At 36.3% G+C, this 15,732-nt stretch overlaps 1 protein-coding gene and 1 non-coding gene across 2 annotated transcripts; both read left to right on the top strand.

The window, feature by feature from the left end:
• Positions 1-159: 159 nt before the first annotated feature.
• Positions 160-15,187, top strand: LOC113675664 (mucosa-associated lymphoid tissue lymphoma translocation protein 1). Its single transcript, XM_027192263.2, has 16 exons — positions 160-494; positions 1,437-1,597; positions 2,087-2,243; positions 2,556-2,819; positions 3,932-3,967; positions 5,210-5,464; positions 5,937-5,969; positions 6,700-6,732; positions 7,288-7,687; positions 8,458-8,535; positions 9,046-9,167; positions 9,415-9,564; positions 10,282-10,448; positions 11,472-11,531; positions 12,996-13,100; positions 13,464-15,187. Exons 2-16 carry the CDS (start codon positions 1,457-1,459, stop codon positions 13,605-13,607), a joined length of 2,145 nt encoding a protein of 714 aa, XP_027048064.2. The 5' UTR covers positions 160-494; positions 1,437-1,456; the 3' UTR covers positions 13,608-15,187.
• On the top strand, positions 4,371-4,443 carry Trnac-gca (transfer RNA cysteine (anticodon GCA)). Its single transcript has one exon. It is a non-coding gene; the product is annotated as a tRNA-Cys (tRNA).
• Positions 15,188-15,732: the final 545 nt, after the last annotated feature.

Raw genomic sequence — 15,732 nt, 5'->3', positions numbered from 1 at the left:
TTAAAAGAAATAAAGCCAAATTTCTCAAAATTTCACTTTTCTTTAATAAAAACTTAGGTATCTGATATGTCCTTTAGGTTAATATAGGTGGACAAAATGAGGCACAACTTTTTTTTTGATGTCGTTGCTGTTTTAGGCCAAGACTTCATATTCCCAAATACCCCCAGTGGACTTTTTCGACTTCCGGCTTTTCCGGGAAGGCTCGAAACAGAAACAAAATCAAAGGGGTCTTTACCATTACTTCATACTCCTCCTCGTGGAATAATAACGTCGTTTTACCGTTTAAAAAGACAATCAAGTCTTTAGGCTTCCATTTAGAGCGATCTAACTCGCCTTCCATATGAACGTGGGTGATTGATTCCAAGTGACGTTTTATTCAGCAAACTGAGGAAGAAGGCACTTACGTCTTCCTGTGTACAAATTTCCCGCTTTACTCGCCGTCATTACGACCCATCAACTTTCAAAACAACGTTATAGCTTGGAGTTTCTTTAAGGTGAGCTGCAAGTCGATAGAGAATCGAAATCTGTCACGAAATGAGGATGCATATGTATTGTTTTAAAAGCCTTCTTTCCTACAGCTTAGTGCTCGGCTTCGTCCGAAACACGCAACTCATAGTTCGTCTGTTAAGTGTTACATCGCCATCGTAATGCAGTTCACTTCTTTGGAGTGTTTTTGAGTTAATACTGGATAGAGAGTGTAATGCATGGGTCAAGCCTTAAAATCAAATCTTAGAACACTTCTCAAACACGATAAGACATCTTTCATGAAGAACATGCTATCGTAAATATAGAGCGCGATCTTGAGGTGACTGCGTTCCTTTGGTTGAATTGAATTTTAAACTGATTTTCTAAAGAGTTCATGTTCCACTTAAGAAAAAACCTGGAAAACTTATGACTATAGATTCTGTTTAAAATGACAAAGAATACGGTATGCGTGGACAAAAACATTGAAAAGTGTATTACATGCAAATTCCTAAGAGACAAACTCAGTGTGTCATGACCGTTTATTAGAAATTTGACTAACACATGAAATTCCTGTTTTGTTAGCTAAAGAAAAGGAAAGATCTGTTGTTATTACTTGATGATATCTACGTGTAAATTTAATTTGATGATGTCATTTTAACAGTGTGAAGAAAGCATCAATTAGGCTCTCTATATCTCTTGTAATCCACTTGCAGTGAATGTGTTAGAATCTCCACGACTATTTACCAAGAGCTATCAGTTTACCTCAGTATGCACATGATGGTATCTTTTTCTCTTTGATATACAGCGAACACTTGAGATAGTGAGGTTTAGGGTTATGTTTAATTACTGAATTATTTTAATTAATTATTATTATATTTTATGCCATGCTTAAGGCTGCTCAATTATTCACAAGTAGGAATCAGGAAAATCAAAACTCTAGATCTGGTAATTGTTTATTACTTATCTCATAGGTAATTGATTTTGACTGACAATGGCGACCAACAACAAGCAAATAAGACATTTGCCGTATGGCACTCTTCACAAACTGGCCCAACTGCTTGACATACCTGGACAAAGAAACTGGAAAGCACTTATCTGTGCTATGCCAAGTAATTTATATAAACCTGAAGAGGTAAGCAGGGTTTATCTTAGAAATCTATGGGGAGTCCTTTGTCAAGAAAGGAGCCTAAGACAGGGGGTACTCAAAAAAGGTATTTGTACTTATTTGTATAGTTAAATCAATGGGAAAAAAGAGAAAGGCAATTTTAAAAGTACAGATTCAGATACAGAGACGGCATACACCCCCCATGTTGGAGTTTGTAGATTCATCGTCAAAGTTGAGTGAAGACAAGATAGGTAGAGCAATTGAAAAGTGCCAGTAGGGATGGGTGGTGACAATTAAGATGCCTCTGTAAGTGACTGTAAAATTGTTGCACAGATAGAAAATATACCATTACATTAAAAGAGAATATTTCTCTGTTGCATCTGTTTTTTGAACAATTAACACCCCTAAATGAGCAATGCCCTGGCACAAGAATTAATTTTGCACTCTGGCGCTTTTTTAGTAAATCTCTTTCTTTGAGTATGCCTTTTTTAAAATGTCAACTTTGTCTCTTGGTAGGTGTCAGCATTTGAGATGGAAGGAATGAGATTTAGTGGCAGCCCATCAATGAGTTTGCTGACTGACTTGGGACGGAAATGCAAAAATGTCAAAGAACTTATAGTCTGGTTGAAAAAAATTGAAAATGCCCAAGCCCTGGACATCTTGGAATATGAAGGTAATAAAAATTCAAACATGAATGAATGAATGAGTAACAAAATAAACAAATGAACAATTCTGCAAATGAAGGGAATTTTGGAACAAACAAATGAATAAATGAAGAATGAAAGAATGATTGATTTAAAAATAAATGAATGAGCAAATCTTTAACCTCTGACTGATACAAATTAAATGCAAGGGGATTTATGACAGTTTGTTTGTTGATCAAGCTTTCAAAAAACAAATAAACTGAATAAGTGAAAATAAAATCTGCAAAAGGCTACTTAAAGCAGAAAGTACTCAACAACCTGAAAAATTTTTCCCAATGCAGAAGAGGTGAGGATCCTTGAACATCCGTCATCAAAGCCAGTTCGCGCTGGTGCAAGTGTGACATTCAGATGTAAAGCTACAGGTTACCCAGCCCCAGAGTATTTATGGGTGAAGGACAGTGTTGAGGTTCCTGATGGAATAAATGAAGAACTAACATTAGATTGTGCTAGACTGGAAGATAGTGGAAATTATGTGTGCATTGTGTCCAATCGATTGAACATGCAGAGAAGTCATGAAGTAGAGTTACAAGTTCTTCCATCACCTGGTATGCCTTTGATGATTGTTATGAGCCCTAATAACAACTACAAACTTCTCCCTAGCTTTTAGTAAGAAATCCTTCCACTCCTCATGAGAGTAAGGAACCAGATCTTGTTTGATAGACATATGGGAAGTATGCTAGCCTGTTTTTAATAATTATGCGGAATGGTAACTTCATCCTGTTAACATTTAGTGAGGACGCATGATTATAAAGGCCAAAATTAAAATGCTACGTGTGCTGCCTCTATAAAGCACATATTTTGCCTCATTTAGAATATTGTTGTTCGCTATTACTTGGAGTTGGAAGAGGTCAAGTTAAAAAAACTAGAAGACACCAATAATTATATTCTTAGATCTCTTTTAGGGTATGGACATACACCATACAATTATTTATTAAATATGGCTGGTATAAGAACGCTGAAAGAAAGAAGAAAATTCCAGGCCCTTGTTTTGGTTTATAAATGTATTCATAAAGAAGCCCCAAGGTATATAGAAGAATTTTTTCAGATTAAAATCTGCAATTATAATTTAAGAGAGTCAGGGACACTTTTAACATTACCCAGTTTCAATCTAGAATGGTGCCATTAGTCATTCTCATTTTTGGCAGCAAAACTTTGGAATTTGTTACCTACATATGTTAGAAACGCCAAGGATATTTCTAATTTTAAATGTCTTTTAAAGAAGCAAGTTTTTGGATAGATTAAGGATGGTAACTTTAAATTATTTCTTTTCTTTTTAACCTTTTTTTCCATTTCACGCACATGTTTTAATGAGTTTTCATCACTCCTAGATGTAGTGTGGGTAAATAAAGTATTGTTGTATTTTACAGAAAAGCAAGTGTGATTTGCCTCCTGACATATACACAAGCCTTTGAATTTTTTCTTCTGTTTCAGGAAAACCCTATGATTTCCTGAAACCTTGTGCATAAGAAGAGACATCTGATTTTTTCCCTTTAATTTATTAATGTGATACATGGATTTTTCCAAAATTCATGCCTGAAACAGGCTCAGGACCCTCCTTTTGCTACCCTTCTTAATGTTACATTTACTGCCGATAGAAGATTCAATTACATTATTGTACAATGCTAATATCCTGCTCTTATTTTTTAACCTTCTGCAGTGAGTGGTTATACTGGACAAGAACAAACTCCAGAAGGTGTGTCTCAAATCTTGAACAATGTTTTACTTGAGGACGTGACATCATTCGAATTTGGGAAGGGATAAAAATCAATAACTCAAAACTTAATAATTAATAATAATGATTCACTAATATTAGCACCTTTTAACACTGAAATGATCAAAAGCACAAAATTAAAATGCAATGTGTGTATTTTACAAAAAAGCGAGTGTGATTTGCCTCCTGAAATATACACAAGCCTTGAATTTTTTCGTCTATTTCAGGAAAACCTTAAGATTTCCTGAAACCTTGCGCATGAGAAGAGACATTACCTTCTCCTTTATTCTATTTACAAACATGATGCTATCAACATTGCTATAATCCTAGCAGTATGAGGGATGTGCATCATATGAGCTTCATAATAGACCTTATTCACTGTAGAGTCTCTGTGGCTCAGTGGTAGAGCATTGGAGTGCAAAATCCAAAGGTCTGAGGTTTGATTCCTCAGAGGGACTCACAGTTTTTCCTTTGTCCCACACTCATGACAAGACAAAAAACATCTTTCTCTATTTCTTTACTGAGCTCAAAACTTACCATCTCTCTTATTCATTTACAAACAATATGTTACAATATGCACCTGAAGAAAAAAATTTTGAGGTAGTCACTTTGGAGGTCAGCTGAGACTGTATTATTTCCAGATGTAATTGATTATCGCAAACAAAAGCAGCACAAAGTGGCTTAAAATTATCAGTCTTCCACACACATGTATGTGATGATTCAATCTAGTGCCTTGGGCACTTACTCACATATGATACCTCTAGGGATGGCACTTAATCATTAGGTACAAGGGGCCCCTCTTTTGTCTTATTTCTATCAACAGCACAATATGCAAAACAAAGCTTTGATATAAATTCAAAACTTAACAACCATTATTGTAATAGTAAAAAAATTAAAAGTAACAAATATCCTGTGAATATTTGCATGATAATGGTTGGGAATGTTTTGAAGCAGTACTACCACTAAAACAGAATAGGTGTGCCATTGGAATGAAGATGGTTATACAACAGACGCACCTATTGACAAAAACAAGTTTTGGAGGGGGTGCTTATTAGAGAGGTAGCACTTATTGGAACAAGATTACCAAATCAAATTATGATGTTAGGGTGTAGAGGGTTAAGTGTTTTGGATGAGATGCATATTACCATAGACTACATTTAAGCTTCCTGCTTTCCCAAACTTAAATACCAAGGTCGACGTTAATTCAGGTCCATTTTTCTCCAGCCAAACATCCTCCTGAAATCACACGTCAACCACAATCCTGCATCTTACCTGATGGTGTGGAATTCAGGCTGGTCGTTGAGGTGAAGGAAGGACCAGTGAAATGCCAGTGGTTTAAAGATGGCTTTATACTTGTGGGGCAGACAAGAACAGAATTACTTTTTCAGCCATTTTATTATCGACATGAAGGCAGCTATTGCTGTAGGGTGGAAAACAGTGCTGGTGATGCCCTCAGTAACACAGCATTGTTACAAGCAGGTAGGTCATACTTACTCGATCCCATATTTTCATTGATATTTAGTCTCCAAATATGATTTTCCTCATGTCTGTTCTCATAAGGTATGGAAAATTTCACCTTAGACTGAAAGTCTTTTACACATTCACTTCCAAGGTAGAGTAAGGGGCTTTTTGATTAAAAAAAAAAAAAAAAACCCTCATCTGGTTGCTCACAAAGTATTATTTTGACTTATGTGTCTCCTCTTGATCAACAGTTGCCTATCTCTTCAATCTTTAATGATTACAAAAAAAAAATTGACAAGTAAGCAATTGACTGGTTAAAAATTTGGGAGTAAACAGTCTTTTTTTTTGTTGTAAGATTTTCTTAATAGAACCTCCAAAAGCTTTTATCTTGTATAATATTATTTTTAACAAGTGCATAGATTGATAAGTTAATGATTTTGTTGAATGAATTAACTTTTTTTTACTTGTATTTTTTTCTAATAAATTACAGGAAGGCCTGACGATCTTCACCTAGCTCAAAGTGGTATGATTACAAGTGTATTTTATTTTATGTTATAAAGGTTTACTTCATTATTTTAACAAAAAATCCAGTGGGGACCTCCCAGGATAACTTACCTAGTATAGAGAAAACTGATAATACTTTTTACTACTCCCACCTAACGGCAACACATGTCCTGGATATGATATTACTCAACAGAATTTGGCATTGATTATATCAATATTTTCTAAACACCCATTTGTGATAACTCTTTGTTTTAATTTCTTTTGGAAGTTTAAGCTGCACTGTTGTTTGTTGTTGTTTGTAACAAGCCTGTCATTTGTAACTCAAGTGATTAACCTAATGGCCAACCAACAATTCAGCAAATAAAAACGGTGTCATTTTATTAACTATGGGCAACACCCCTCACCTCTTGTCTAAGTTAGACCTGACAGGCACAAAAAAATATGCAAAAAAGACAGATTCTGATTGGTTTATAATTAATTATTGCTCCTTGAACAACAGAGGAAGTTTTGGAACAAAACTACATTTAATAGGAGTAGTAAGGGAGGAAAGTGTCTCTCATGTGAGAGAGCTGCACTGGCTGTTTAAGGTGGTTCAGGTGTTAATGTCACTTATACTACACACCACCCAGGCAGTTCACATAAGATTTATGTGAAGAAGTACATGTAGTATTGTGCTATTAAGTTTCTCATTTTTGAATGTGTTTCATATGATTAACTAAAAATATTTTTGGCTATTTATAATGTCACAGTGGTTCCCAGATCTGCTGAGCTCACACAGAAAGGTGAGTAAACTATTAACATGTAGTTAGTATGTAGTTGTACTAATTTTTTTGATGACTGTATCGATGTGCTATAGTTATATTGTAATAGGCTATTAAACCTTTCTTTTCTTCTCTTTGCAAGTGCTCAAAAGCAACACTTTTTTTGACGTTAATATCATGTTAAATTTTTAGTAAATAAACAATAACAAGTACAATTATTTAGAAACTTAATAGAATCCTTTCATTTTTTACAAATATAGAGACTAACCAGTTCTGTGCAATTTTCATGCTAAAGCAGAAACAAATAGAAATTTTGTTATAGAGCATGTTGTTGATAATCATGGTTCTATAGATAGATGATTGATTAATCATTTGTCTCACAATGTAAGAGTCGGGCTAATCAATTGCATTGACTGGATGTTTTGATTGCTACACCTTTAGCTTTCTTTCGCAGAGGAAGAGAGCAAGCCAGAGTCACCATATCATAAATTGGTGGAGTTATAGATTGGGACACTACTTTCAGAAATTAAAAATACTGGTGTATTCACCGCAGTTGTTTTGCTTGATTTCCTTCAGCTGCTGACAAAATAGCCTTGGTCATTGGAAACCGCGACTATGTGCGCTTACCTCTCAATGAAAGCCCACTGGTTCATACTTGCAATGATGCAAAGATGCTTGCCTCAATTTTACGCACTCGTGAAATGGGTTTCAAGGTCATCTCCCTCATGAACCTGACACTAGATGAGATGAATCAAGCACTCAATATTTTTTACAGTCTTCTTGGAAGCGGGGTGTATGGATTGGTTTATTTCGCTGGTCACGGGTTTGAAGAAGGAGGGCAAAACTACCTGGTCCCTGTTGATTCAGTGGGGGATTGGGTACCAGAGGAAGCTGTTTGTGCCCAAAGAATTTTAGATGAAATGAACAGATACCACACAGAGTTGATAGTGTTTCTTTTGGACATCTGCCGCAAGAGGTGAGTTGTTCATAGTGGTATTGCAGCCTGCCGTTGCCCATGCAAGATACATATTTTTCAATTACTTAGTACACAGACTTCTAGATGGGTGTAATGCACTTCCACCATATTTTTTCATATATTAAAACACTTGATTGGTCAAGAGTCACTGCTGTTGGGGGATGGGTAGGAACTTAGGGGGACAAAAACTTCCTTGATGGTAAGGAGCTCACCATGGCAACTAAGCCACAGCACTTCTCCAGACACTTCTCAAGGCAACACTGATAATTAAAACCAGTGTGTGGAATAGTCCATTTTACAGTTGTGTGCTTGGTTGCCAAGCCTTTGAACAGGAGTGAGGCTAAGGGTGACCTTGTTATGATACAAACCTTGCTGCTTTTGAAATGCAAATTAATTTGTTATCATGCTAACTAGATTCTGGTCTCTAACCCCACAAGGTCACCTTCAGCCTCACTCCAAATCAAAGGCTTGGCAACTAAGTACACAACTGTAAAGTGGTCAATTAATAACTTGTTAGCAATGTCAAAAGTGTGGAAGGAAGAGAACAAAGCAATTAAAAAAGAAAAGTAATTGGAGGGAAAGCATTTATAAATGCATTTAAAAACGTCATTTTCTATAGCAGTCATGAGGTTAGTTTTAAGAACAATGGAGTGGTTGACAGTAGCAGAATTTCCATCTTGATCCTCCTTGCTTGATATCAATGGCATGAACAAGCCCATCTTGAGGTAATGATATTGTCTTGAAAATATGATCATTTTTTTTTTCTTCAGGGCTAATGCTGAGAAAAATTTTGTAATGAAGAGCTATGAATTTCCATACAATGCCCAAGCAGTAATGGGGTTTGCTACGTAAGTAAAACCAATCTACTGAAGAATACAGAAATCTCTTGACTGACATTACTAATTATATGTTACGGTATTTGCCTGATGTGAGGTGGTAAATATATGGTGAAACTGTGTCTGAGGTTTTAAAGCCAGCCATAGCAGAAAATATTGTAATTACATTTTATTAATCCAGGCCATCAATTTCCATCCATATTGAGGCATGTTTTCAATTAATTGTTGTAAAACCAAAACCAAAGTAATAACAACAACCAATCAGAGGAAAGGAAAATACCCATAAGAGCCAATAAGAACTCGACATAAAATCAACCAAACTACCTTAAGGGGTGAGGGACCAATCACAGAGCAAAGTAAACGAAAACCAATGCAATCTTGAAATACTTTCAACACTCAATTGAAAATTGCTCTATTTTGCTCTCTGTAATTTTCATTATTTACATGACCTTAAACTATCTTAGACATTAATACCCAGGTGCTTGTACTGTTATATAAATGGTGTCCCTTACTGATCAACAGATGTCCTCAATCTGAGGCTTATGAGAGAAGACAAGACCCCAATGGCATGTACATGAAACACCTGCTAAAGTATGTCATGAATGACGCCAAAGTCGAGGATGTCTTGCATCAAGTGGCAGGAGGTATGAGCTGAAAACTGCATAAGATGGTTTGTAATCAAGAATGATAAAACATGTGTTCAGTGACATTGGATATCTGAAGTCAGTAGAAACCAATAAATGACAAGCACGGCTTCTAAACTTTGACAGATACTTTGTTAGGTTCCTCAGCTACTTCAGTGCTGAATTCAAAATGTGGCCAAGAAGACAAATGGAACATACAGCAACTGTACAACTTGATTTCTCTCTAAACTTGACTGAAATTTTTCAGATGTCAGTGCAGAGGTAGAGACAAATGAGTTGGTTGAGAGACAGCGTCCACAGTTTCACTCTACCACCACCAGACAATACAGCTTGCGTGACCCAATTCAAAGAGACAAATTATACTCTGAAAGAGAAAAGTCCTGGCTTGAAATACACCGTAAGTTTAATCATTGATGAAAGTGAAATGTTAGCAGGCCAGAGCACTCCTGACTTGGAGGAGCTGTTGCATAGCTGTTGAAGATTTACTTAAGTTTAAATACTTTTTTGTCAGATTTACAAACATATGATTTGTGTTCTAGTTACATCTCTATAGTCCTGAAACAAACAACACCAAATAAACTACCATAAACACCAGCATGTAAACCATTCCTTTTTCCATTCTTTTTTATGAAAATTCATAAGTCTTTCTTTGTAAACTAACTAGAACTTCACAAAAAGAAACAAAGATAAAAATTTTTCATTAATTTTGCAAGCCTGGTGGTTCCTAAAAGCTGCAAGCTTTGTTTATAAGTATAAGCTTATATTTCTTGCTGTTGAGTGTTAAACTCAGTCTTCATTAAGAGCTTAGACCTTTAACCAGTTTAAGGTTGCCTTGGCTTCTTTAAGCAGCTAATTTAAAAAAAACTATCATTTTAAACTGCAGTCATTTTAAACTATAACAAATGTGTTTGGATAATGACCAATTTTGGCTGGAAATGAAAGGCAATATGAAACTAAAGTTTTCATAATTTGTATATCTTGTTCAGTTCTGTGCGATTGCCATAAATGGTTTGACACCCTGTAGGTAGAGTGTGTTTAGTCATCGTAATGTTGGTGCCTTTATTGTGTCATGCAGGATATTAAGACCTATATTCTCTCTTTGAAATTTTTACAGATCTCCCTCAGAAGCGAGAGATAGAATGTGAAGCTGGGATTAAGATAGAAATTCGCTTTGAACACCAGAACTGGCTGTCAAATGCAATCGTTTTGTGCCTAAGAGTTATTGACCTCGGAGAGGCAAAATTCTGTGATGTAGGCTTGATGTTGGAATGTCTTCCACAGGTAAAGTGGTACATTTCAATTTTCTCTCTGTTGTCAGTGTACACAATTATTGCTCAAATGTATTGAGAGTGAAATGATTTTTAAATTATCATTTTTATTTTACTGAAGCCTAGGGACAACTGAGATTCTCTTAATTCTGTCACATTCATAGCATGGAAGCATAAAATTGTGCCCCCTTCTATATATAACAAACCAGTTACTCAAAATCCTTTTGACAATCCTGTTTAAGACAAACATTTTTTTTATCAACTCCTACTCGAGTCCATTCTGCCCTATAAGTTTTAGGCATTTCAGGTACATGTTGTTAGTATCTTTCAGTAATGCCATCCTTACCGTGAATATTGAACTCCAATTGAATGTTCTGTATTTTAACCATTAATAATTAACATTGTCAGACAAAATTTTATTTTCACTTTGCATAACTTTGCTCCTCAAATTTTTGGCAACAGTTTTCGTATGCATGATTGACTCTATTGCATTATTTTGTGATGTAATGCATAAATGAATTGAAAGGGTTTGTACCCTTTCCAGGACTCCAAATTTCTCCATAATTTCATCATTTAATTTCATCCATCATCCAAATTTCACCTTTCATTCTCAAGATTTCAATATCAAGTCTCCTCATGGTCTACATACATTTCTTATAAAGTGAATTCTGAAAACTTTATTGCTTAAGTTAAGCATATTTCCAGGACTTGTGGTCTTTTGCTAGGATCTTCCAGCACTGGAAAATGTTATAATAAAATTCCAGGACTTTCCAAGACCTGTACAAACCCTGATTGACCCTCACTAATCAATTGAAGTTAAAAAAAATTCACAGAATGAAAGCTTTTAATTAAATTAGGGCTTCAATTTTGTTTAGAAACATGCCCCTTAGATACCACTAGGGAACTACTCCAAATTAGGTGAAAATTAGAACCCTATGTTGTGATTAGAGCAATAATCAATTTTGTAATACCATAATGACATCCTGGTTTCCATATTAATTTAATTCACAAATTATTTGTGAACAATGATTTTCAGGATTGCCAGAGTCTTTACTTCCATCCAACTTCAACCAACAGAATGAGGCAGGTTGTTCAGGTAGGAGATCAGGATAAATTCAAGTGGCCTTAATCAACATACTGGTGGATATATAGGTCAACATAGTTGATTAATATGCTAGTCAGCAGTTGTTTGATAGTTGACCAGCATTCAACTGGTGGTTGGCTGATGGTCATGATCAGCTACCAGTTGACCAATAGTCAGCAGATGTCCCTGCCAAGACATTTATCTGCTGACTATCATCTCATTAAGAAATCAGCAGACTTCTGTATTGTGTGGAATGACCTAAGGCCAACCATCATTCAACTATTTGCAGACCATCGTGACACTCTATTGGCTGATTATCAGCTGATGTTATAGATTAACTATTGTCCCACCATTTGAGTGGCTTGTGAAACACTTGCTGACTAACCTTACCTAAAATACGTCTGACATGTAGTCCTTGAGGTTCTCTTATTTTTAGCAATGGTTATGAACCAATTAAATTTGAGATATACTTTAAACCCTTTCAACCCTTTAACACTAAGGTATCAAGAAAAGCAGGTTACAACCCCTCACAGCCTTCTCTGACAGATACCTCACAGCCTTCTCTGACAGACACCTCACAGCCCTCTCTTACAGACCCCTCACAGGCCTCTCTTAATTAAAGACCCCTTACATTCGTCTCTTACAGACCCTCACAGCCTTCTCTGAAAGACCCCCCACAGCCATCTCTTGCAAACCCTCACAGCCCTCTCATGCAGACCCCTCACAGCCTTCTCTGGAGACCCCCCACAACCATCTCTTACAGACCCTTCACAGCCCTCTCTTGCAGACCCCTTACAGTCGTCTCTTGCAGACCCCTCACAGCCATCTCTTACAGACCCCTCACAGCCTTCTCTTACAAACACCTTACAGCCATCTCTTGCAGATCCCTTACAGCCCTCTCTTGCACACCCCTCACAGCCCTCTCTTACAGACCTCTTACAGCCCTCTCTTTCAGACCCCTCACAGCCTTCTATTACAAATCCCTCACAGCTGTCTCTCACATACCCCTTACAGCTATCTCTTGCAGACTCTCTTACAGCCCTCTCTTGCAGACCTCTTACAGCCCTCTCTTGCAAACCCCTCACAGCCATCTCTTACAAACCCATCACAGCCATCTCTTACAGACCCCTTACAGCCGTTCTTGCAGATCCCTCACAACTGTCTCTTACAGACCCTCACAGCCTTCTCTGACAGACCCCTCACAGCCCTCTCTTGCCAACCCTCACAGGTGTTCCTCTGCAGACCTCTTACAGCCCTCTCTTGCAGACCCCCCACAGCCCTCTTTTGCAGGCCCCTAACAGCCCTCTCTTTAGCCATGTTTGGGTTTTGCCTGACAGCCCCTTTTCTGAGCACAGCTGCCTCTTACACCATTGGCAGTAGTTCAACTTGTAAAAAGGTAATAAAACCCCTGTTTTACACCTATTATCTGAGTTCTCAAGCTAACTATTTACAGGAAGTTTCACTCTTTCTAAACAGCCTCCTGACACAGTTGCTCGCAGCCTGCCTCAACAGCGCAATGGACCCTCTTCAAGTCTTGCTGTGGAAAAGATTAGTGAGATCTACAACATTCAGAGACTCAAGGTGAATTACATTCATTTAAAACTTGCTGTTTGATCAAATATGATTGTACTTATTGGTTTCTTTCCTTCCCTAGTGCAAAATCTGGAAACTCTTACCCCATATCCTAGGTCTTAGGTCAGATTCATTGTAGGTGTTCCACACTTGAGAGATATGACCGAGAACTCAACCTGGGAATAAGGGGAAAGGAGTCAAGTCTGAAAAATTATTTTGGTTGACTTGGGAATATTTCACCAAATACCACAGTCCTGAATTCTGTTTTCTAGAGTGTATACAATGAATTGATTTGACGCTGTATTATTTTTAATAGTGTGTTTGCCATTAAATTCTGTTTGGTTTCAAAACTGATTCTTTTCTTACTAACAGGAACCACTTGCTTTGACATTGATTATTAAGTACATCCTGAAGGGATCTGGTGAAGAACGAACAAAGCACAGGGTTGAGGTGTTCAATTTCAAAGAATTTGGAATCGCTGCGGCATTTTACAAGGCTAATTATCAAAAGGAGTGAAGTGTCAGTTGTTAAATAATCCTGCTTCTTACTGAATTTTTACAGTGTGGACACTGCTTTTAAGTGTAGATAATATCAAATATTGAAAGTATTTGAGCAATAATAAATACTAGTCTGATCAAATTTCTTGGAACTACTGAGATAACGAATTATTTCCACACTCCCCTGTCTTAAACATTGTCCCTGATTAAACACCGATAATGGGAGAAAAATTTAAACAATGGCTGGACAGCATATTATGTTAGAGTATTCTTGAGAAAAAATTTACAATTTGGCATTTAACACCATACACTGTACTTAGAAATTTTCATCCAAATATCAATGCATTCAAACTTTACACATTTCATTTCATATTTCATAAAATCTCCCATATCTAGAAATTTTTATCAAAAGAGCAATGCATTTGAACTTTACACATTTCACAATTAAGGGATAGGTAATATCGGTGATTTACTCTACATGATTTGGAATAGCCCTTGAGAAAACCAGGTATTAAAATGCTAAACATTCAAGTAAGTAAAAACGGTATGATGAAGAATTCTATCATTGATTTGAAGTGGTGTTTTCTCTCCTGGAATATGTGCAATTGTGGGGATATTTAAGAGAAAATTCTGTAAAATTTGAAAATCCGACAACTTTTGATGTTACTTACATTACCAAATTATACAGTCATGAACTCTACTGAATGTATGAAAAGACCTTCTTTAGAATCTTACTTACATTTTTTTAAGTTATCACTTTTTTGCAACAAAGTAGCAAGGGAGTACATATACATTACTCTCCTTATTTGGGTATGCCTTTGGAAGGACGGGGTACAAATTTATTGACTGATCCAGTCTAATTGAAGTATAAGAGTTGCATCTGAGCTGGATTCAAGTGACCAGCAAGTTAACCTTAGAGAAAGTTACATACCAGATGCAGAAAATAGAAGGAAAATTATACACTATGATTTTCTTGTATGAAGTGACATATGAAATGATTAATCTAGATCTGCTACTAAAAATAATAAATAAATGCTAAATATGAGCACAATCAACACAAAATGCCTTGTAACATAGCACAGATTCTATATATACCAGAACACATTGACAGTGTACATTGTCATGGAAGTCCTTGGAGGCAGAGTCATTTGACCAGGGTCCAAATTCGACTCTGTTATAGATGTGACTCAGGAATGGCATCATTTAGTTAGAATACTTCATGGAAGGATGACAGTTGAAAAACAAAGCCGTCTTGTGGCAGGAGAGTAATTTGATTTTAATAAACTAAAGGTACCTGCCTAAAAGGAAAGATCTATACATGTGTAGAGACTTAATTCACAACAGAATGGCAACCACCTAGTCCATAATAAATGAAGTCCAACCTTTTTAGGTTGAAGCATTTCTATAAACAATGCTTCTTTTTACTGACTTTATTACAATTATAGAGCAATCATAGAAGTACACATTTAGTTAGTAGGATTCAATATTTGGTATTTTGTAAGTTGTTACAGGTTGATACAAAGTATGCATATTATGGCCATAGTTCATTACCAGTTTGTGTTGGTAGTGTGTTGTAATAAAAATGCTGTAATTTTGCAACATTGAATGTTAACTTTTGCCAAACATCTTTCCATCTGGGTTTGTATGTGTGTATGTCGGGCGGGGGACAGTACTTTAAGTTGCTTATGCCAGAGAGTCTGGGGTGAGTTCCAGTGCCTTCTGGGCCACTTTATTTGAGTGCAGACTTTACATTTTTACTTTACTATACCTGAAGTTCAATTGGCTGTTACATTGCTTTTCATTATTTGACCCCTCTTGTTAGAAGCAATATATTCAAAATTCATCATGGAATGGGTTCCTAAAATAAATTTTATCTTACTACAAATATCCTAGCATGAATGTCCCTATTCCACAAATTGCTTTTGTCATATACTCTTGAATTTTCCTTTCTTGGATTCAGAGTGTCTTTACACACAAAATATAATTCAATCCAACTGTTGCCAAGAATTTCCTTGGAATAAATTATTTTAGGATGAAAGATTTCATGGACTTTATGCTAGTTCTGTTTACAAAATTAATGTAGATCAGTGTAGTTCAAGAACCATTTTTGTAAACAGAGGTTGAATGTGGGAAAGTGGGTTGGA

The sequence above is a fragment of the Pocillopora damicornis genome, chromosome 4 (genome assembly GCF_964200805.1).
Source record: "Pocillopora damicornis chromosome 4, jaPocDami1.2, whole genome shotgun sequence".
Taxonomy (NCBI): Eukaryota; Metazoa; Cnidaria; class Anthozoa; order Scleractinia; family Pocilloporidae; genus Pocillopora; species Pocillopora damicornis.
The sequence above is the reverse complement of the archived record's forward strand: the minus strand, read 5'-3'. Positions and strand labels throughout refer to the sequence as shown.

Bases quoted from the DNA above. Each gene is read 5' to 3' on its own strand.
- LOC113675664 (XM_027192263.2), top strand. From the start codon at position 1,457: ATGGCGACCAACAACAAGCAAATAAGACATTTGCCGTATGGCACTCTT. The intron at 6,733-7,287 runs GTGAGTAAACTA...GATTTCCTTCAG, and splicing joins TGCTGAGCTCACACAGAAAG to CTGCTGACAAAATAGCCTTG. The intron at 13,101-13,463 runs GTGAATTACATT...TCTTACTAACAG, and splicing joins ACAACATTCAGAGACTCAAG to GAACCACTTGCTTTGACATT.